At 47.7% G+C, this 23,211-nt stretch overlaps 1 protein-coding gene, 1 non-coding gene and 1 pseudogene across 2 annotated transcripts; 1 reads left to right on the forward strand and 2 right to left on the reverse strand.

Annotated features, from left to right (window-relative positions):
* The first annotated feature begins 2,342 nt into the window (after positions 1-2,342).
* Positions 2,343-4,975, forward strand: LOC144175432 (E3 SUMO-protein ligase ZBED1-like; annotated as a pseudogene).
* Positions 4,976-10,428: 5,453 nt separating this feature from the next.
* Trnal-caa (transfer RNA leucine (anticodon CAA)) lies at positions 10,429-10,545 on the reverse strand. Its single transcript has 2 exons — positions 10,508-10,545; positions 10,429-10,474 (listed from the first exon to the last, which is right to left on the reverse strand). It is a non-coding gene; the product is annotated as a tRNA-Leu (tRNA).
* A 7,112-nt stretch (positions 10,546-17,657) lies between these two features.
* Positions 17,658-20,461, reverse strand: LOC144173429 (bifunctional arginine demethylase and lysyl-hydroxylase JMJD6-like). The gene is made up of 2 exons (XM_077701858.1): positions 19,488-20,461; positions 17,658-18,044 (listed from the first exon to the last, which is right to left on the reverse strand). Exons 1-2 carry the CDS (start codon positions 20,345-20,347, stop codon positions 17,750-17,752), a joined length of 1,155 nt encoding a protein of 384 aa, XP_077557984.1. The 5' UTR covers positions 20,348-20,461; the 3' UTR covers positions 17,658-17,749.
* Positions 20,462-23,211: the final 2,750 nt, after the last annotated feature.

Genomic DNA, 23,211 nt, shown 5'->3' on the forward strand with positions numbered 1-23,211 from the left:
ATGCAGGTGATTAGATTACACGGTCCTGGCTAGGGGGGGGGGGGGTACTCGGCAAAGAATGCTATGCAATAAAAGCGGTCAGTTTTAATGTCCAAGTGCCTATCATTACGCAGGTCGAAGCACGCGCACATGCACACGAAACAAATAGACAAGCGCACATGGGTCCGCACGTGCTCAGGTGAACACAATAACGATTATGGAGCGAAACAAAAACAAACAGAAAACATTCAGCAAGTTGGAACACGTGGCAGTTGTCCTCCCAGTGTCTCTGTGCCAGTTTCTGGAATTATGGGCTCGTCACACTTTCGCCACCGCTGAAAGTGGCGAAGCCGTCGCGTCGCGACGACGGGCCGTGAAAGGACACGTGTACGCGCGCACACTAATGTTGTGTACATGCGCCCTCACACGCGCCACAAAGCATACCACTACGGGCGCAGGAAAACAACGAGAACCCCCCTCCCCGCCCCCTGGCAAAATTCACAAACGATGCCTCCCACGAAACAAAAGGCACCCCTCGAAGCTCGATGCGTTGGCGACACACAATGCGGGCGTGGTGCGCGCTCGCACAACACCGCGGCATTCAGGAGGGAGGCCAGCCACGCTTGCCGCCTTCACAGCCGAGCCTGACAGGGCTCATCAAGGAAATATGCTTGCACTGTCCCCGCCGCGCATCACTCGCACACGCGGAACTGTGGCGCGAATAAATGAATTCAAAACAAAAAGTGCGCCAATCCACCTTTGGAAAGCGAAGCTGTAAACGACACCCACAACGATTATCCATGCGACGTCACTTGAATTTGCACACGTGGCTCTACAAAGAGTGAAACCAGAGACAAGTGAAATGCACTTAAACACCCTTTATTACTTTGAAGAGGTATTCTTTTCTAAGTTTAAATCAATGCATGGTCCATAAGGGTGGTTGGTTGAGTTGTATTGGTGAAGCAGATGACTGGTGGGCGATTGGTCGATTAACCTTCCGATTAATCGGTTAATGCTTTAGCCGCGATTAATTTTTTTATTCGGTTAATCGGTTGAAGTGTATTGCGCCACAGGAGAAAGGCCTGCTGACTTCAATCCTGTGTGCGACTCGGCGTTTGTTTTTTGTTTTGTTTTTTTTTTTTTTTTGCGTTTTTTACGTTCCACTTACCAGCCTTCTCCTTTCCATTAGCGGCCGCCACCCTCAACAACCGCGTTGCTTTTGTTCAGATCCGCATCGCGGAACCCCCCCTTCTCAGCAGAAGCGATCGGCGGCGGCTGTTTGAAGAATTTACACTCGTAAAGAGTAGATTGCAAGCATCATTGTACTTTAGCCAACGAAGCCTGCGTCCCAAGATGTTTTCCCCAAAAAGACCACCCGTGACGATCTCCGTCACCCAGAGGGAAAGCTGTGAGATGCGCTTGCCGACAGCAGCACTCGCTAGTGGGGACTCACATGTGTCGAGACTTCGCTATGCGCTATAGATGGGCGCCTTTGAACTTTTTCGTGTCACGTGTTTTTGCGCATCGTCAATTATCCATGGACCTCCCAACAACAGAGCTGTCTTTGATGCCTTCCGCGCATGCGCTCAGCTGCTGGTAGCATTCTCCTTTCAGTGTTCGGCAGGTGCCGACATGGACGGCTATACCAGCATCAAAGGCAAACTCGCAGGGCAATTTGGATTTAAAGTAAATTGTAGGGGCGAAGTTTGCAATCCGAAGCAAGTTCACTGCCTACAATGCAAAAAAAGTATTTAACTATACTGTGGAAGCGTCAGCTCGCTTCAATTCCACCGGCCAGCCAAGCACTCAGGGCAGCCACTGCAGCATGACTCCTCACAAAAAACGCAGACCACAATTGCCAGTTTCATCAGCTTAACGGCTGACTTCTGGACTTCTGTGGCCAACGATGGATAGACGATGACTGGGTGCTCGATCGGCAACGCTCCAGGTGAGACGCGTTCTGGAGCGGCACATGGCGGATCAATGCGCCAGTGCAATATTGGAGGCTGGCATAGAGTGTAGAATAGATGCTAAAGTGGCAGCTGTGTGCACGGATAATGCCCGAAACATCTGTCTTCAAGTGGAGAAAGCGGACTTTCAGAACTTGAAGTGCGCACCTCATGCTTTGCAGCTCTGCACAGAAGGCGCTCGGCGTAACTGGCGTGGAACGGCTTCTTGCGGTTTGTCGACGCGTTGTGCGTTTTTTTAAGCACAGCTCAAGTCACCAGGCAGTTCTTTGAAAGCATGCAAGTGGGCTTGGTATGCTCAGAAAGAAGCTTCATCAAGACATCACTACATGCTGGAACAGAACATACGTGATGATAAACAGTTTGATTGAGCTCAAGGAACCTTTACGCCGCGCCATGGAGGACGCGACTGACAGCAAGACACTCACTCCGCACATCATAGATGTCGAATGGGACATGTTGGAGCAGCTTCCCGATACGCTCAAACCGCTGCTTGATGCGACCGAACTTCTAGGAGGAGACAAGTACGTAACGCGGTCCGTGCTCATCCCTGCCTTAAAGCTACTCAAGAATGCCATGACGACGAACGACTATGACACCGCTTTTATCTGCCGCTTCAAGGCCATGCTGGTGGATTCCGTCGAAGAAAGGCTCCTTGCGTGGCCGCATTGTATACAGTGATTACAAGGTGGCCACATCTCTTGATCCGCGATTCACGAGCCTTGCTTGCATCGACAGAGATCGCCACCAGTCTTGGGTGGTAACTTGTTACTAGTAACGCGTTACCGGTAACTAGTTACTTTTTTCAGTAAATTGTAACTGTAAATAGTTACTTTTAAGTTAGAGGAACTTGTAACTGTAACACTGTTACTTTTTATGGAGTAACTGTAACGAGAAATACCGTTACAGTTACTTCATTTCTATAAAAAATTATCCAACAGCAACACTTGTTAACGGCCGATGTACAGTTCGAGCTTTCCACCTTTTCCGGACTTTCTTCTGCAGAGCCTTCGCATACTTCATGTATGCCAGCTCACTCCCTTCGCATGGGTGAAACACAGCTGGACTAGAAATGTCTAGGCGTACGTGTGCGTGGTGTCCCACGCGGTCAGCTAAGGGCTCGAAATTTTTAGGTATGAGCTGCAGTATTTCCCTCAGCAGCGCGATGTCGCTCTCATCCAGACCATAAATAAGGCTGCGACACGTGCCTAAGCACACGTGGACGCATGTTGACACCAGAACTCGATGCGGGGTTGCATCATTTTCACCGCATCTAGAGCGCAGTAAGTGTTTGACACAAAGGCGAACAGAAACAAGACATCCACAAACACCGCACAACGCACTGAAGCCTTTGCACTTTCGTGGAAGCCTGCAAAACTCCAGTCAATGCGTCGCCTTCTAATTAGCGACGTGCAGCCCCGTTTGTGGGGTCATAAAACACCGCGGGGAGTAGCGGTTGCTTGCGACAATTGTGCACCTTTGAGACCCCTGGCCGTGTTTGGGACCACGTGTTTGGAACCTCTGGTCTAGAGGCTTCGTCCAGCTGCCAACAGTGCCCGAAAGAGCTCGAGGAAGTAAATAATTCCCCGCCCCTTCACACATACGAAGACTAAACACACCACCCAGCATCTTGGCCGGCAGACGCCTGACCACACTGCCGCTGCACGAGGAAATATTCTTGGAAAGCCTGGAGACTTCATTTCCAGAGCTGGGGCAGAAACGAATACTGTAGCTACATCCGTTTCTGAATGTTGGGCGCAAAGAATACTTGGGCGAGCTTCGTTCGGCCTACGCCTCAAAGCAAACGAAGCGAGCGGGCTCTGGGATCGGGGACGTGGTTGCTCTTAAAGGCTGGGATTTGGAGAACAGTGTTCCCCGGTCGAGGCGACAACAATCTCCTTTGTGAGGATAGGGGGCGCAGGAAAAAAACAGTAAAGCGTCCAGTTCTGATTATATTCCATTTTGAAATAACCTTGGCTTATTCGGGGGGTAAGGGTGGCTGTGGGTTGAGGCAGGAGAACGACTCCGAGAGCCTACGGGCCAACGTCACTTCGGCAATAGCTCAAATTGGTCTCTGTCCGAGGACAAGTACGAAATAACATGCTAACGCAGCGCTTTTTTTAGTATCTTTCAAAAACACCTCGGCAACCACATCCGTATCCCTTTTCCTCCAAAGGGCCTTCTGGCGATCCACCACCCCCATTCCCCCTTTTCCCTTCTCCTTCACTATGCAAGGCGGTAAAGCGACAAGACTGTAGGTGAAAATAAATTTAGTTGACATTGATTGCTTCGTCTGTTTTGTCCTCAAGCTCGACATAGTATAAGTTCGGCCTCCGCGTTCGTACTTTTCCTGAACGTTTGGCAGCCATTTCCGTCGACACAGAGCAAGTGCAACCACTGCCTGGGTCCCGATGCCTTTGTACGTTTCTATTTAATCAGTTAAATCTTGTTATCTTATAATCAGTTTCATACAGTAACGGAAAAGTAACGACGTTACTTTTTTGCAGTAACTGTAACAGTAACTAGTTACTTTAGGAAACTTTGTAACTGTAACTGTAACATGGTTACTTTTTTGGGTTAGGTAACTGTAACTGTAACACTGTTACTTTTTTTCGGTAACGTGCCCATGACTGATCGCCACGAACATGTGTGGGAAAGGCTTTCTCAGCTGGCCGCTAAGTCGTCCACGACTCCGCCACGCCCGCTGAGAATACCGCCAGCAAAAAGCGGAAGTACCATTTTGTGGCGGAAAGTGAAGAGCAAAGCACACCTTGCCAGGTGTCGTTATACCGCTCTATGGCAGAAGTAGCAGACGACGATCTGGATCCTTTGGAGTGGTGGAGGGTGCAGAGCTTCCTTTTTACGGAACTAACACCCGTTGTAAAAATGCTGCTGTGTGTTCCGGTAACCTCAACGTCATGCGAGCGTGTAGCACAGCCGGGATGACTGTCAACAAGCAAAGAAACTCTCTGCTGCCTGAAAATGTTAATAAGCGTCTTTGTTTCCGAAACTGGATGAATTATAATTGATTATCTAAAACCATTTGTACACACTAGCATCGACAACGTGAAAATAAAAACAACCATTAAGAAAAACAGAACATTCTTTGTTTTTGAACCCTTATTCATCTAAATGAACACATCCGATTAATCGATTAATTAACCAACTAAAGGCAGCCGATTAATCGGATTAAAATTTTTGATCGGCGCCCAGCCCTACTGGAAACTCCTTTTGTTATGAAATTAGAGGAAGTTCAAACCCGATGTTAGACGATCTCACTTCTCCTCCTTCTCTGCCGCTGCCGACGGAGGAGACAAGATCGACGGCAGAGACGGAGGAGAAGTGAGATGTCCTGCGTTGGTGTGAGCTTCCTTTAATTTTTACCAACTCCTAGCGCATGCGCAAGGCGCGCACACTGCCGCTCCACGAGCCGTGGGCGGCGTGCACAGAGGCGCGAGAGGTCGCGTTACGCTATCACGTGGCATTCAGCGAGAACGCAGGGGGTAAACACAACGATGTACTTGGTGAGTGCACCGTCTGTTTCCCCGGTCTCCGTATGGGCTCGTAGCTCAATCAGTAAGACAACGGGCTCTCGCTCTTTTTGTCTATTCGTTCGAAGTTCGATTCTTGACGGTGCCAGTAACTTCTTTTATTTGTTCACGGGAGTTTTCTGTTGACACTAATGGCCGCGACAGAACCCTTGGGGTGGTAGAAGTAAAGAGATTCGCTTTAAAAACGTGACATTTGCCTCCTTTCCCACAACCACCGCGCCGTAAATGCGTTTAACGGTGTCATCTTTCGTCGTCAACCTGACAGCAATCAGAAAAGGCTGTGTGAACAAAATAACAAAAACATCGGCTCATGTATGTAGAGATAGCTTGCACAGACGTCACTGTAGCTGCTATGTTGGTGCACTGTGTGCGTGGGGAAAGGCTGCGAACTCATCTCTCGCGCTTATCTCGACCAGCGCTGAGAAACCTTAGAAACAGGGCACCAGAAACGGTAGTGGTGACGTCACGAACAAGCCACGTGTGTGCGTGCGCCTGCGTGTGTGGGCGTGTGCGTGTGTGCCCGGGTGTGTGCGTCTCTGTGTGTGTGCATTTCAGGACCGGGCACCATCCTGGTATTTAAGGCTGCGGGGCAGCGGTTCGGGTCTCAGCCAAAATATTGGTAATTCTGACACAGGAGCGTATTTATTTATTTATTTATTTATTTATTTATTTATTTATTTATTTATTAAAACCTACATCCCCCATTCGGCATTGTTTTACGGGAGATTATAGTAGAAAAATAATAAGAAACAGCAAAATGTAACCAGACAAAAATCATACGTAAGGTCATACAAGAGATATCTAAACACTCACAGCGCAGCATTGTAAGAAACGTACAAAACACAGGAGCACAACGACAGCAGCAATAACACATGACCAAAAATAAACACCAACAACCAAAGGAAGTACAGAATGCACGGAGGATACAACATGATAAATATACAAGTTATTTCATCATTGCCATCACTGTGCCATCGTTGGCACTTTAACGCTGTCGTCTTCCAGCTATACCCTGACCAAAGAAAACGGCACGTATCCCTCACTGGGAGAACGTACAAATCAAACGGACCGACTGCCGACATCAGCAAAGCGGACTTTGATTTCGGCAGTAGCAACGACCATTCGAGCTAGGCGTCACTAAAATTTTTTTCCTGCTTTTTGAAACAGGTTAGTTATGCTGAATGCACTTCCACAAGTAAAGATTTTGGCTCGTGGCTGCCGCCAAGTTTATTTGGTCGACTGCAGCTGCAGTCTGCCGTGGCCTGCCCTCTCGGTGTTATTTGTTTCCATGTCTAAACAGGTTTCTAAATTGAAAGAAGAATTGAAATCGGGCTTCAACCAGCTGAAAACAGGCAATAACTTAAGATATTTCGGGAACGCGAAATGAAGAACGAAAAAAAAAAAAAATCGGCAGCACTGAATTTGCTTATGTGAGCGTTTTGGCACCCGAAAATGAATTATAGGCGCCGGGATTTCCGAGCGGGTTGAATTAAATTCTGGAAACGAAGCTCTTTATGCCGAAGGCGCCGCTACCTTGTAAACCTAGGCACAACAGCTGTAGTTCCGGACAACTCACGCGGAACAGTATTCTTAGTATATTGACGGGGAAACCCAAGAAGATGACGAATCGGCGCTTGATGGCACCCCTATCAGCAGACTCGTTTGACATTGAATCATGCCCCCACGTACCCGCCGAAACGCAATGGTGATGAGGACAACAATGTTGCCCAATTTCGTTGCCAAGGAAAACCAGATACGTTCCTGAGGAAGTTAAAAAAAAAAAGCTGGCGATCAATTTGCGATCACGCCGCTCATAATAATGCAGGGATGGTGGTGGTAAAACTTCTATTTCTAGTGAGAGGAGGTTCATTCTTGAAAGCGGGAGAAGCCCTCAGTCCAGAGCTCCTGCGGCGGCTGCAGTACTACGTGTCCGGTACACCAACTGTAGCTGGCCCTCAGGGTCCGAGCTGCACAGCGCCGCCTCCCACTGCTCGAGGGTTGGGGTGCGAATAACGGGGGCTGCTGGAGTGTTCTATCTACCTCAAGAAACACCTGGGCCTTGCCTTGAATAAGCTGCTGGAAATGGCTATTATTGAGAAGTGTGTGTGCAAGTCAGTGATTTCCCTACACCCCCCCCCCCTAGGGGGTGTGTAAACCCCCCCCCCCCCTAATTTTTCTGGACACCCCCCCCCCCCCCTTGAATCCCCAAATTTCACTCTTGTTAACCCTTGTTGACAAGAGTGAACCATGGACCTTTTCCTCCCGCACATAAACACACATATAATTTACTTTCTTCATTGATTCGATGCCGTTCTTTGTTTACAACCGTAATCTTTGCAGAAGCTCTTTCAGCATGTACATTTAAAATGGGCAATTTGGCGAGGCGAAGCGCTATGGAAGCTAATCATGGCGTTTTAATAAATCGGGAGCGTACAATCGGTGCCTGATTTGTAAGTGCTGCATAATTCGTGTACTACCTAAACATTGTTTCAAGAACTCAAATTTCGTCACTGGCCCTGGTAACAAGTTCGAAAATGTCCTTATACGTTGAAAAATGGCGAGAAATTAAAAAAAAAACTGAATACGGACCTTTCATGGTAAAAAATGAATTTCTCTAAATTTGTTTTTTTCTTAGATTGAATAGAAAGCACCGCCTCTCAGGTATATATATATATATATATATATATATATATATATATATATATATATATATATATATATATATATATATATATATATATATATATATATATATATATATATATATATAGACTGAAAAGATAAAAACTCACACAGAGCGCGAAAAAAATAAGGTTAGTAGAATATATATATATATATATATATATATATATATATATATATATATATATATATATATATATATATAGAAAATGAAAAACGTACGGCACGGGGATGAGCGTTTGGTTAACAGACGTCTATTATTTAACTAGTGGGATAAAAAAACAGCTTTTCTAGTTTATGACCCCCCCCCCCCCTCCCCCAGAGCCATTGAGACACCCCCCCTTGATTCGATGCCTGGGGAAACCCCTGGTGCAAGTGGAAGTCGGCGGGGTCACTAAATGGGAAGATTTTTGCAAAGCAAGCTGAGGACGCACCAAGAGCTAAGGCCACTCTCTCACCTCTCTCCCCCCTCCATTTCCGAATCATCCGAAGCGCAACATCCTCAACACGGGGTGAAATATCTATGGATAGGGGCGTGCTAGCCAGTGACGTACACAGGATTTCCTTTCGGGGTGGGAGGCGGCCGTACAGGGTACCGGCCAAAAGTCATAATGAAAAGAGGAAAGAAACATGAAAAGAGGAAAAGGTAAAAAAAAAAAACTACAATGAACAAAATATAGAGCCTAAACAAAGAATTGGATCAAAGTAAAAATAAAATGCTTCGAGATACCGTGGTAGTATTGTACATGAATCTACGATTGCTTTTTTTTTTTAATTTTAGGTTAGTTTCAGGGACTTTGAAAAATGGCTAATCGTTGTGGTAAGAGCAGAAATTGAATTGGAGCTCGATTGTTCCGAGCTGTTATTTTGAGAGGGGCCACGAAAAAGACCCACTTAAGAAAAAGACCGCTCTGTTTAAAGCCAATGCGGGTCTACTCAATGTCTGCGAATTAAATCTGAAATTGTACTCGTGTTTTAAAATTCCTTTTTAAGCATTGACAGGCCAAATTCACTTTCATTTAAGCTCAGATACGATACTAGAAAAATGAAGTAATTTCGTAACCCTTGCAAGTCCTCGTCGGAGGATTTGCGAAGTGAAGAAACTTCGCTATGATATACAAGCACTCCTACACCTTCGGTTTTTGGCGCATTTATGGCAACAAGGCATTAATGATCGATTCTGTTGACTTTACTGTTCACCTCTAATGCCCTAAAAACATTTGGCAACAAGCTAAAATTGCAGACATTTGTTTTACCCAGACGCGAACGAATAACGACGCTGTGTGTTGTTTACATTACAAAACAAGAATGATTTGAGGGGAAACTTCTACACCTGCGTCAAACTTTCTCCGCCCGCAAGCGTACTAAAATTCTACAATTGATTGCGTCACCAGGTATGAATGTGACCTCACAAGTGGCAGCAACATCTCTTCCGGATAACGGAAATCGTCACTGTCAGGTGTTACTTAATTCAGCCCCGCGCTTATAAGGAACACTTTTGAGCCAGTGACCTTGAAGTACACTTGTCGTGGCCTTGGTATAACCGATATATCTGGGCCACCCCATGGCAATAGGTGTGACGGACCGGGTCATTTTGGTTACGGCAAGGTTATGCGGGTTACATCATAGTTCATGCCAGCAGGCACTGTTGGCTCCCGTAGTTGAATTCATGACCGGAAGTGAGTATGCCACGTTGGTTTATGACGCCACTTCTGTCGTTAATGGTTTTCACTGGCCCGCCGTCCATAACGGGCAATTATCGAAACAATGACCTTGCAACGCCCTTGCGGTAGCCTTCCGATAACCCCTTTTCGCCCTACTCCATGAGGTTAGTGATAACAAGTGCCACGCAGATTATGAACGAGTGGCCGGAAGCATCTCTACTAAACTCTAGCTCTAACTCTAAACTCGAATTCTAACTGTAAAGTTAAAATTGGTAGACGTTAACTAGAGCAAACACACTTCTCAGTAGTATGACAGCCCGGCACAGCGTGAAAGTAGAGTAATGCGTTATTGCCGGGGCGTGTTCCGCTTGAATTTTACTGTATATTTGATGGACGCCCGGAATCCGCGAGCGGACCCTAACGTAACTTCGCGGAAAAAAAAAAAAAAAAAAGCGAACGTCGGTTGTGGGATTCGAACCCAGTGACTGCGAAAGAGCACGGCGCTGGAGCGTGCTGGCTAATAATTCGGTTGTGCAACACACGAGGCCGGCACTTTCCTGTAGGAAACGGGGAAGAAAAAAAATCTGTCAGAAGTGGGATTCGAACCAACGCCCACATTCGTGGACCAGAAACCTCGTAACCTCCAACGGAGGCAAGGAAGAACCTTGAGTCTGGCGCCTTAGACCACTCGGCCATCCTGACAGGACGGCACACCCGTCATTAACAGTCATACAAAATAGCGCATTGCCTGTTTTGTCAAAAGTGCAGTGTTTTGTTTTGAAATTTGGATTGATGCATCTTTGTTATGAGGCAGAACGAGATCATCAGACGCGAACTACGCTTAAATTTGCGAAAACCGTGAATAATTTTTGTGACAGTTTGTTACCCGGTGAATTAGCTGTTACAATATATTTAACTTGCTCAAGGCGTGCAACATCCTTATGGCCAGTGCCCATTCCATGGGTCAACTTGCATCCTAATTTATGTTTCATACATGCCATTAAATAATTTAATGCATTCATTTATATCCCACAGACTTACCCTCAATCAGTTAATTGCCAACGCCCTTACTTGCCAATGCGTCGTCGCAGTAGACGAATCAAATCGGCGAGGAGAATTATTGAATTTATTTTTAAATGTTCCATGAAGTCAAAATAAAACTGTTGTTTTAATGAAAATAAATAAAATAAATAACATAAATAAAACCTAACCTTTGTTAACCAACTCGATCAGCTCCATGCCAGCAAGCAAAGGCGTTTTAAACCGAAAAAAACGCAACAAATACACAAAATTTTCAAATTTTGCGCAAAAGTGACGTAATATGAGCAGGAGTGACGTAATATGGGCTGTCGTAAAAGTATTTACGAGTGTGTTCTGACCAAGTGGTCTGACCAAACGTAACTACAGGTCCCACTAGAATGGCCAATCGTGTTTCCTGGTGGTGGCTTAAGCCGGCGGCCGCCAATCGCACGAGCAGGATTCTGTGACGTCATAGATAACTCACTAGAAGGCGGCGGTGGAGTCGCCCCTGCTCATCCGTTTTTCTTAATTTCTCCATTATTTGGTCGAATTTTACTATAAAATCTGTGTCATTGTTGTAAGGACAAAGCAATCTTTCTAATCAACCAACCGTTTTTTTTTTTGTTTTTTGTTTTTAATGGCCCGTTAAGTGTCTCCTCCGGTGTTCCGGGCATGTGTATTTCTCGAATTTTTTCGTACATAATCTGAGCAAGGGGCGTCGAAAGCGCGAGGACAAACAGCTTGACGTGTTTGGTGACGAGCGGGTGCGGGTGTACAACCTCGCGGGACGTTCATTGCTGTCTGGAATGTGGCTTGAACGCTGTTTGAAATGCCTGCGTGCAGCCACATGTGGACGTCCGCGCGCGTTCGGAGCTCTCTGTGGTCATAAAGTGAACCGCACGAGACGGACCTCGCTCCCGCCGCACGTGCGGCCATGCGAGCGCACGTGGACGTGAGGAAAAGTGGAGTAGTAGTAGTAGTAAACGTTTATTGGAGCAAAAGGGAAAGGGAAAGGGTGGTGGTGAAGCGTCCCTAGTCCAGGATGCCTCTCGACCGGGCCGACTCAATGGCCCGAGAAACCAAGGCCCTCTGGCGGGCCGGGTTCTCGGCCTTTTGACTAAGATCAAATGTTCTGTTCTAAGATCTGTTCTTATCAGCTTAAAGGAAAAGTGGACGCAACTTGCATTTGCTGGGCCACTTTTGTTTTGAAGTTCGTGAGCAACTTTTAATAGGAAGTGAGGGGCAGTTATAAGCAACCTAATTTAGAGTATACATAGTAATGACAAACAGCTATTCGCCTCTCCAAAATTTGCCAGCATGGTGCACAAACAAGGAGATTATGTAACAAACATACGCATCATGCTCTGTCATAGCCACAAAAAAAAACTGCAAAATCCATTCAATCAGTCCACCTGACATTGCCACCCACATTAGCCCCTCGGGGCCTGAATAAAGTTCCCAGTTCGCCCTCTATCTCTCTCTGCTCAAGTAAAATACCAAGATGCAAATCACTTGAACGCGACCCTAGGTGCCGTCATAGCATTTAAAGGGGGCTCTTGCCTCTGCATTACGCATTTAACCTACCACTCGGAGTTCCACTCGCAGACGCACTGCACATGGGCGCCTCTACCGCACATATTGTCATGAAATCTCTGTAGGACCAAGTTCTGTCCGCTTTGAGACCACAACTGAAGGTTTTTTTCTGCTACGCGACTTCTTGCGAAGACCCATCCCGGTTTCTGCATGAACTGAATGCCGCCAACCCGAGACTATATATACAGAAAACGACCGCCTGCCGTTCCTCGACGTCTTGGCGCGATGCAAGGACGGTGAACTCTCCTTCAGTGTTTACCGCAAGCCAACACACACCGGAAAGTAGTTATATACTTTATTTCGAATCACACGATTGCCCACAAAAGAGCCGTTGTTTCATCCTTGGGGACATCTAGCGAAAAAGAAAATATTTTCAAGGAGAAAATAAGTCACAAGCGGAACTGGTCCGCCCAGAGCTTTCTGGCAATCGCTATCCCGGGAACCTTGTGGCAAGAGTCGAGAAGCAGATGCTGCAACCTGTCATAACGTTTCACCACCACTGCTGGCCTTCCGTATGTACCGTCATGACGGTCATGGATAAATGAAATGCGAACCAAAAATATGAACCAAAACACGCAAAATTGAAAAATAACGTTTGTGAAGGTCAAATAATGACGCGCTATTAGTACATTTGGAAAGTCCCGATTCCAAACTTTGTGCGGCTGTAATTAAGCCAAGCGTCAATTTGATTTGCACGGAAAGAAAACGCGCTATTTCTGTGTTTTGGTTCATATTTTCATGATCGTGTTACATTTGTCCATGACATTACGTACTCTCAGGTTAAGCAACGCTTTGCCCACTTATCGTCTCCTCCTGCTTTGGTGTAAGGTAATTTAGTCACAACTGCTGCATTTCTTCCAAGTTTAAGGGAGCACCTTTATATATACATTCGCTTGAAGAGTTTTTCCAAGGATGTTTGGAGATGTGCAACGCTAAAGTACCATTTGATGCTGTACCCGGTAGCATCAAATGGTACGTCCACAGCCTTAGCGGCTAAAGCTGTGGACGACCGTACGAAGCGTTGGCATGCATTTTTCTCTTAAAATGACGTACGCATTGGGCATGTGCCAGCAAGCAAGCTTCGGAATATGCTAGTGAAAGTCAAAGACCCGCTTGCCGATAAACACTTCGCCGGTTTTGTTTATCGCACCCCCCTGTGCCAATTGCAACCAAGTCTACATGACGAACCGAGAAGTTCTCGAGAAGCATAAAAGAGCAGCGACGTGACGCGAAAAACGACTAAGTCCGTAGCTTCTAATGCAATTGCGCACACGCGTACGAGCACGACATTGAATGGATCAACGCTGCAGTTCTCGCTTAGGAGTGCAACCTGACGTCACGCCTTTTGCTCGAAATATCGTTCACCCTAACAAACCCCGACACCATGATCCAAATTCAAGAAAGGGGCGTTATCACTGCTCTAAATGTCATCATTACGACACAAGTTTCGCGTTTAAGATGATGGCGAACAAGGGAGCCGTCTGAGTTCCGGGACGGCTTTTACTTTTTGTCGTAGTCAGTGACTGTCTTCTTGTTTCTTCAAAGAATGCCTGGCCAGACAAACTTACATCTCTAACGATATCTCTACGTATGTTTGCCTCAACGCAAGTATACGTAGATGTGTATCTGCAGAGTTGAGCCCTTGAAAATATGGCAATCTCTCCCCCCCCCCCCCTCCCCCCCCCCCCCCCCCCCCTTGCCTCCCGGGGAGCCTTTACAATATTTGTTCAGTTCCAGTCAAGTCGTTCGTTTCACAATGGGGCGCCCGCCTGCGTGGCTGACCACTTTACGCTGGCTGTATCGCTAGTGAAGTAGCTAAGAGTTTGACGTCTGTACCAGCTTCGTCCTCCGTAAACGTGATCAAGCTGAAGAAGACGAAGCAGTTGGTTGCGCGACAGCACGTCGAAGTTTGCGTGCAGCAGCGACCATGGGACGAGCCACTGGCGAGGGGTGCAATAACGATTTCTGACTGTTTTTTACGGGATTCGAAAAAAAAAGAACCACAAGACACAAAATATTTCACGGCATTTTGAGGTACACTACGACGTAACATAATCATCATCATCACAATCATTACACTGCAGGAGCGGAATTCTCAGTTTTGTCTATTTCCCGCCCGTGTCAAAGTGTCCAGTTTGGGCGAGCCTTGATTGACTGAAAGCAGGCGACCAGGTGTGATGCAGCGCATCCATTGGACAGAGGCCTCGCAAGTGCAAAAAAAAAAAAAAAAATTGGCCGTGTATCTGCTCTTTTCGTTGCAAATGTTGTCAAAAGACGGTAGTCTTTGTAGACATTTGCCAAAGAAATGTCCCCCTTTGCTTTCCCGCTCACCTCTCACGCTGTTCCCGTACCGTCGGGCTCATCCCAAGGTAAACACACTAAAGGTTTGCTCAAGGCGATTCGAATTTACCGCGTTCCACTGCTACAGGCCGGGTTCCTCGATGCCAGCGCTGCAGTACGGCGGAGACGCGGGTGAATCGAGGCGGCCGAATATACAAGGTTTATAGAACCACGTGGCCGTGCTCCACGTGCGTTCCAAGCAGAATGTGGAACCTAGCTAGTGGAACCTTTCGTTGCTGTTGCCGCATGATTTTTTATATGCCGCCAGGAAGTGGCGCGGGCAACAGCAGGCGGCGGTTTTCTGCAGTAGATGTAGAATATCATTTGCTATCGAAAAACCAAGCATCCACGAATTTTTTAATAAAGGACACTGTAAATATCCCTTGTGCACTAATTTTCTGCCTTATATTTGCGGAATCTCTTGTTCTTATTCCACAAAGTTGACAAGTATGAACATATAAACCGGGCTTACACAACTCAGAATTCCGCCGCATGGAGGACGATGCACATGGGTAATTTTATGCCAAAAGTTCCCAACTTTGAGCTCAACCGTTTCAAATTTCAACAAAAACGAAATTGCGGCTTTTTTCTTAAAATATTTGCAACGAAAAAACGTTTTTTTTTTTTTGTGCAACGTGCACTTAACTTTGAGAAAAGAGGTGAAACGGTGCCGTTGAAGAATGATTAGGATATCATATTTGCAACGCAACTCATCACGCATCCGTGCGCAAGGTCTGGGACATTGGGAATAACTAGGGATGTGCGAATATCAAATTTTTCGAATACGAATCGAATACGAATATCTAGCTTCGAATTTCGAATCGAATATTGAATAATTAAGGTGGAATGTGGCTTTCGAAATCAACTTTTTGATTTTGGGGGGAATTTTGATGAAAATTAGCACAGCAACTGGAAGTGCTTCTGTGATAACACGATAAAACCTTCAAAGTAACATTTTGAAAACTTTTTATTCACAAAATGTTCGTTCTGTCCACCTTGCACCGAGCTTAAGCGGCCTATAAAACATGATAGAAAACTTTTTCAAAGTGCTTTGCATTCCCAAATGAATGGGCGAGGTCATGACAGTCTTACTTTGCGCAAGAAAGCGATAAGGCTCGACCGCATCGCGGCGCTCGTATACCGCAACATGTCATACTTTGTTTATCCCTGACATGGCCTGCCAGGTCGCTCCTAAGATTAAATCTAAAGTCACAGGCATTAATTACAACTACTGGCGTTCAATCGTACCAGGTTGTGCAGCCAGCGATGCTCCAACGCGCAGCGGCTACGCCGTGCGCGCCGAAGGTTTTGACGCGTAGGCCGTTTCTTTCCCAAGGCTAGCGAGCCTACTGTCAAGCTTAGCAATAACTAAGCGAGCAAGCATCTCAAATAAGGCGAGAAGTTCACTGCGCGAACCGCTATCACAAGCGCGCACGCCGCGTTTCACCCTCCAGGGTAAAGTCACGCGCACCACGAAGCGTTCGATGACCTCCGCCTTTCGAGCCACTTAACTTCCCGTAATACGGGTTATGATCTTAGGAATTTCCATCGCTATAATGCCCGTGTTGAATACCATAGCAGATAAAATGATCGAACAGAAACTTTGTGGTTGACCATTGAAGCTGTAGTATTGGCGAATTGGCGACACGACGGTACTACAGTACGACTGCATTTACATCGTATTTGAGACGACTATTTTTTTCTGGCCGCGTTGTTGTCACCGTCTCGACGCCGTCTATTGCGCTTGTCGCGGTCCCGTTCTGCTTCCAGGGCCGCTGGATCGGCACGACGGAGGCGGTTACATTTGGCGGCACGGGCGCGCTCTCGTTCTCTCACTGCCGGGTCGGCGACGCAGCCATGACGGTCGCATTCCCACCGCTCCTCACGACGTCGTTCCTCGTATGCCAACGCGCAATCTACTGCGAGTGTATTCTCTTTCCATTTGTGGATCGCCAATTATGTCACAAGCACGTGACCATGACGCCTTTCGTCGCGTGAGACCCCGACGTTCCCTTTACCTTTGTGATTTGGCACCGCTTGGACTCGGTTTTTTTCGCGCATTCTCACTACATTGTTGGAAGCGTATTTTGTTTGCTAATACGCGATTTTTCCATAGGCAGCTTCACTGTAAAAATGGTTCATTTGGCAGGCATTGAAGAATAGAGGTGGTTTGAGGCCCTACCCACTAGCGGCACCGAATGTAAAACTGTCGCATGTAAATTACAACGCAGCTATTGACGCCCCATCGTCGTAATATTGACGGTACTCGTCACTGTCACATATAGTTCGTTTATATCGTTCTCCGTTGGCGGTAGTGTAGTTCTCGTGAAGATTATGAGCTGCGAAGCCTTGGACTACGAGCTGTAAACACAAAGTATTTGGCTGAAACTGAAGTACATTTCAAACATGGTGACCAAGGTATCAGTCGCCGATTTTGTGGCCGCCAACAGCTGTGCCAATATCACCTCCACTGAAAGCAACTGTTTTCAGTTGCCAACCAACAACAGGGCCGCTGAAAGGGTCGCCGCCCCATTCCAGGCGCTTATCCCGCACCCCCCTTCCGGCCATGGTTTACAGCCTCACCTGAGACCTGAGGCATTCTTTCGGCGCACGTGCGGACATAAGTGGATGCTTTTGGCAGTCTCAGCAATTAAGGTGATTTTGACAGCTATTGCAGGTAAGGTGCCGTGTTGTTAAGCCCAAGGTCGCTGGTTCGATCCCGGCGCGTAAAACCACCACATTTTTTAAAAACTTACCAGAGGAGACAGCGCGTGTCTTATTGACGACGGCACAACTTCCGCTATACCTTGGTGGTTTAGAAGCGGAGGAAAGATTCCCGCGCAGGACAGGATTCCCTCACAGCCAAGCCCTGTACACGGTCAATGGAAAAACCGCCTTAGAACGCCAGGCAACAAATTTTACTGTATAGCAATAGCAGCAGCAGGAGAAGGTATCACGAGTTGTCGGACACCACGTCATCGGAGCCGTCCTTGTCCACGTCGCTGGAGCAGGAGGTGCCGCTCGTGTCGGCCGTCTTGCTGTCCGAGACGCTGTCGGGCGTCTGGCGCGCCTTCTTGCGCGGCACCAGCGCCGCCACCTCGGGCCGACGTCTCCGTAGCATCTCGAACCAGACACGCGCCAATTTCTTGTTGTTGCGCGTCAGCTTGGTCCACGTCTGCGACAGCTTGCTCGGACTGCAGTGGTAGTGGGATATCACCACGCACACCTCCAGGTTGATGACAACGTACCTGCGCGGTGAGGAAGGGGAGGGGAGGAGCTGTCAAGAGACAGTTGCGGATGCTCAACCTAAAACGGCGCAGAAAAAATTACTGTGGGCACTTCAAGTCTGCTCACGTGATTTGAATGCGGAAACATGAGGGCAATGAGACTCGATTAAACAGGCGTGAGTCCCTGGCGGTAGCTGTGAGATTTACTGACTAATCCCACTGAGTAGGCATGTGGGAACCGTGGGTAGGCGTGATGTCCGAGCCAGGGGGGAGTTTGTGAACCGGCCCTGAGCTTCTAACGGCATCTGTCATCATTCCCCTTGGATTGGTATACGTATACGAGGGCAGACAAGAAACCATCCGGAACTACAGAGAGGCCACAAATCTGTATTACGGTGTCTTCATGGAACCAGCATGACAGACAGGAGTAAAGTTTCGCCAGTGCCCAAGTTACGCGGGTTCGATTCCCGACCGCAGCGGCCGCTTTTCTGAAGGATGTGAAAAAAAAAAAAAAAAAAACCCGTGTGTCCGAAATTTCGGCGCACGTTAAAGATCTCCAGGTGGTCAGAATAAATCCAAAGCCCTCCACTCCGCGGGGCGCCTCATCGCCTGTGTAGCGTCGGCGCGTTAAACCCCGCAACCAATAAAAATCAATCAAAGGTTCGCCAGTTGAAGCCACAATGCTTACGAACTAAAATCACGTAAGCAGACTTAAGTGCGCCTCGAAAGCCGTGTGTCGTGTGACGTAAGTGCAGAGTCCCACTCAAAGAACGGAGCACAAAAATTGTCGATCTGATATACGGGAGCTTTGATGGGTCCCAATGCCGAAAAACACGAGCTTTCATGCCGCCTTCCGACGGGAAACCCGGCAGCAACCATCGATAAAAGGCAGATTCATCATACAAGCGGCCACTGCGGCTGAAATTGCCGCATAAAATCGACCTACCCAAAAATACCGCAGCGTTTTGGCCCATTTTGCCAAATTGATCAAAGACGGAAGGCGAGGGAATAGTATCTGATACGGCAGCGAAATGGGAGTTCCGCGTGCTAGGAGCGCTGCGAATATTAGGTAGCAGACCGAAGACCTGGTACAGATTTTGCACACGCGGTGTGGCAGACAGCATGCAACTGCGCATGTGTAAAAGGGCTTGGAATACTTGTACGCACACGCAGCTATTTCCAGCTGTCTGCAATAGCTGTCTAGGCGTGCGTATAACCATTCAGATATGAACACTTTACGTTGTGAGCATCGCCTAATCCTTCTTTTATACCTATTTCATGTCTTAAGTCTAAAATGCCATCCCGTATGTGGTTGTATGCCTGCTCCACATATAAGTACGTGATTCTGAGTTAACGTTCGCCTACGAATAGAATTCCACACGGCCTCTTACTAACCTACTTCCGATTGACAGCTAACGCTGGGAAACGCACACAACGCTACCACGGATCCGCTTTTCCGCTTACCACCACCCGGCCGGTACGAAGACAACTTCTCCGGCGGCCTGCAGGATTTCGAGGGGCTTGAAGTAGCGCGGCCAGCGCGAGGACTGCGTCTTGGGGTAGACCTTCTCGAACCAGGCGACGGCCGACTCGATCCGGCGATCCTTGTTGCGCGCCCTCTGGTCGTTGCAGATCAGGTCCTGCGGCACGTGGTGCGGGAAGAGGCACCAGCGCCGGCTACCGTGCACCAGGGCGCTCCAAAGGTTGCACTGCAGCGGGTTCGTCTGGATCCTCTCGCCCGCCAGCGGGGGCCCCAAGTTGAAACACCTCGTGGGTGGTAGGTCCGACTCCCTGACGTACTTGAACATGTCGTCCTTGAAGTACGACGGAACCTCGTAGTCCTCGCGGAGCCTCTTTTTGCCGCCGCTGGTTAGGTCGTCGGCAATCTGGAAGGGAGCCTGGTCCCGGTATTCCTTGAGGTAGTACGCGAAGTACTTCATCTTGACCGTCACGGGGTTCTGGCTGTGGTCTCGGCCTACGATGAACTCGTCGTCGCTGTGCTTCGATACGAGATTGTAGAGCGACCAGCGCTCCATGGCCTTCCATTCGTCCAGGAGCCCCTGAATGACGACGGGCCGGCAGAGCTTATCGTTCTTGCGCAGGAACGTGTCCAGCGGCAGGTCCTTGGCGTGCAGCTTCTCGATGGCGTCCGCCGGTTGGGTCTTGCCCGTCTTGAGTGAGCTCAAGAGCTGCGACCGCTCCTGGTTGTTCGAGGTGGCCGAGGCCTGCGACGTGGAGCGCTTGTCCTTGATTCCGAGCTTGACCTTGACCCGCTCCACGCGGTCGATGGCCACCTTCTGGAACTGCGCGTAGTGGGACGACATGGCGCCAATTTTGGGGGGAGTCTCCTCCGGTGGAAAATGAGCCGAATCTATTCACGGGTCCATAGTGTCGCCGGCTCCATCGCCCGCGCGCTTCGTCTTCTTCTTTTTAGCCGCCTGCCGCTTGAAGGAGGTGAAGACGACAAAGACAGTTAGAGGAATTGCCCCAAGGACAAAACTTGCAATTTCACGGAATGTTTGAGACACCTAGCTAGGCACCGGACATGGCAAAATTAAATAAACGAAGTGGCTTGTCATGTAAAGCTGTAATACAGCATTAGTCACGTTCAACCTTTGTGTTTTGGTTTTTTTTTTTTTTTTTCTGGGAGGAGGGTGTAATCTTTATCTGCGTGTAGCTCCCCCAACGCAAATCTCCTTCCTCTGGGTCGTTGTTTAGCCCCTGTTGAAGTAAATTTTCGCTGAATTTCTGCCTGTTCCCCAAGCTGTGTTTGATAGTACGTATTTGTTGCGAATGTAGAGCGTAACCGATCTTCAATGCCGGTTTATTGAAGCCTGACTCAAAGTGAGGACACTGTTTCGTTGTTTACGTATACCGTCTGCGCTGGTCATGCAGGAAGCAGTCTTTCGGAGAGCGATCCCTTCACTGGCCGCACTTGGAAGGAGGCGAGAGAACGGACAGTGGTGGAGGGGGGAGAATTCGGAAGGTCCGAATGACTCCCTCCGCCTGCTTGCCCAGCTTCTTCAAGTTTTACTCACTGCCTCCCTCTTTCTATCTGTTCATGCACGCACACGTTCAAAAACGAAAACGAAAAGGTCAAAAAGGTGGGTTGTCGCATAGCTCTCGATTCCGTAGCATTCAAGCAGACACGTCATCGCCATCATCATCATCATCATCATCAGCAGCAGCAGCAGTAGCAGCAGCCTGGTTGTGTCCACCGCTGAACGAAAGCCTCTCCCGAAGCCACAACTATCGAGTGCTATAAAGAAAAAAGTCCATGCTTTCCCCAAAAACTTTCGCAGCTCATCTCGGCATCGAGTATTCGGTCGACCCCTGGTGCTTTTGTGGTCCATTGGCAGCCACTCTGATAAGTGGGTGGCCCACCTGTTGTCCCTCATACGCATTACGGGACCAGCCCGATGGCCCGATGGGCTGATCTAAGTTTTCTTTCAAGTCGCTTCGTGAGACCCCAAGGTACTGCACCGTACGTCATTACTGAAGACGCATTGATTAAATACAATCTTTTCGAGTGACAAAGGAAGCTTACTAGTCAGGATATCTGAATTTTAAGTGCGAATGCACTTCTTAAGCGACCCTGAATCACGCGTCCACCGCCGTCCGTCCGTCCGTCCGCACCACATACCCACTTAGGGCGATTGGCCAAGAAGAGTTCCTAATTTCTTTAGAACATACCCACTTAGGGCGATTGGCCAAGAATCGGGCGTGAGAAGGGCTAATGCACCCGCTTAAAGGAGTACTGACACGAAATTTCAAAGCTGAGATCCGCTCTAGCAATCAAGTACAACGACAACACAAATAGGTGTCTGTGAATAAATGCATCTTTCTTTCTTTGTAGTTGTGTGTGTGTGTGCGTGATCTCTCTTTCGCGAACATTACCGAACCGCGCAAATTCAACTCCTGCATTCGCACTTTCACATTCTTCCCCTCGGGGAAATGCGGGGAAATTTTTTTACCAAAAGCAGCCCACTCCATGCTTAAGCAGCTATGACTTGCCCAAGATAGACATAATCGCGTACTGTTTCCAGGACTTCGTTACCTGCTTTAAAGTCATGTGTCTTGGCGTGCTGATTGGACATTACCTTCGTTTTTTTTTGTATGTTTATTTTTAAGCCTACAGCGACACTTTCCGAGCACAATCGGCCAAGTATGTGCGCGAATCCCGGCTGCTTGGACTGAACAGAACAATGTCGTCTGCAAGTCTTAGGTGGCTGAGATATTCCCCATTGATTCGCACCCAGGTTTTCTTCCACTTCAGCTTTCAGAACACACCCTTCAGACAGGCTGTAAACAATTGTGGTGATATTGTGTTCCCTTGCCGGACACCCTTGTGTATAGGGAAATTACAAGTTCTTTGATGGAGCCGTACACAGTTTCCGTCCATCCGTCGTACTTATCTTTGAAGAGCGCAACGTATGTCTCGTCGACGCCGTGATCACGTAACGCCTATACTACTGCTGGAGTAGGCACTGATTTAAATGCTTTTTAATAATCTATGAATGCTATATACAGCGGTGCTTTATACTCTGAATACTACTCGATTACCTACTTGACAGCGTGAGTATGGTCTAAATATGAGGAACCTCTCCTGAAACAGGCCTGTTCTCGTGACTGTTGAACGTCCAAAGTGGCACTTATGCGACTGAGAATTACCTTGTAAATATCTTGCAGGTAACTGAGAGCCGGCTGATGGCCCTGTAATTTTTAAGCTATTTTGCATCACCTTTATTATGTAGAAGAACTGAATTCGTACTTTTTCACGCCTTTGTCACCATTAAAGATTTCAAGCATTGCGAGAATAGGGCTGCAAGCTTTGTAAGCACAACGTGCCCTCCGAGGCACAATATATCAGTCGTAATACTTTCTATTCAACACGCGCTTACAACATGCGGTCAGTTAACAACAAAGCAAGAAGCCAGGACGTGGCAGTATTAAGTAACAGGGCATACATTTAAGCAAAGCAAGTCAATTGCTCCTGGACTCGAGCGATAGCAAGCACATGAGACATGAAGATATAGAAGTAGCTACAAGTTGAAAGTACTGTAGTTCGTCGGGGCGTTGGCAATCCAACAGGTGACTAAGAGACGATACAACAGATGGCTGGAAGCGCAAATGCGTTCAATCCGGGGAGGCATTCAGTGGTTTGTAAGCGTTTGACCGAGTTCTTTTT

This window comes from Haemaphysalis longicornis, unplaced genomic scaffold (assembly GCF_048455015.1).
Source record: "Haemaphysalis longicornis isolate Haplotype H1 unplaced genomic scaffold, Haemaphysalis longicornis Haplotype H1 scaffold_3, whole genome shotgun sequence".
In the NCBI taxonomy this organism is placed as follows: domain Eukaryota; kingdom Metazoa; phylum Arthropoda; class Arachnida; order Ixodida; family Ixodidae; genus Haemaphysalis; species Haemaphysalis longicornis.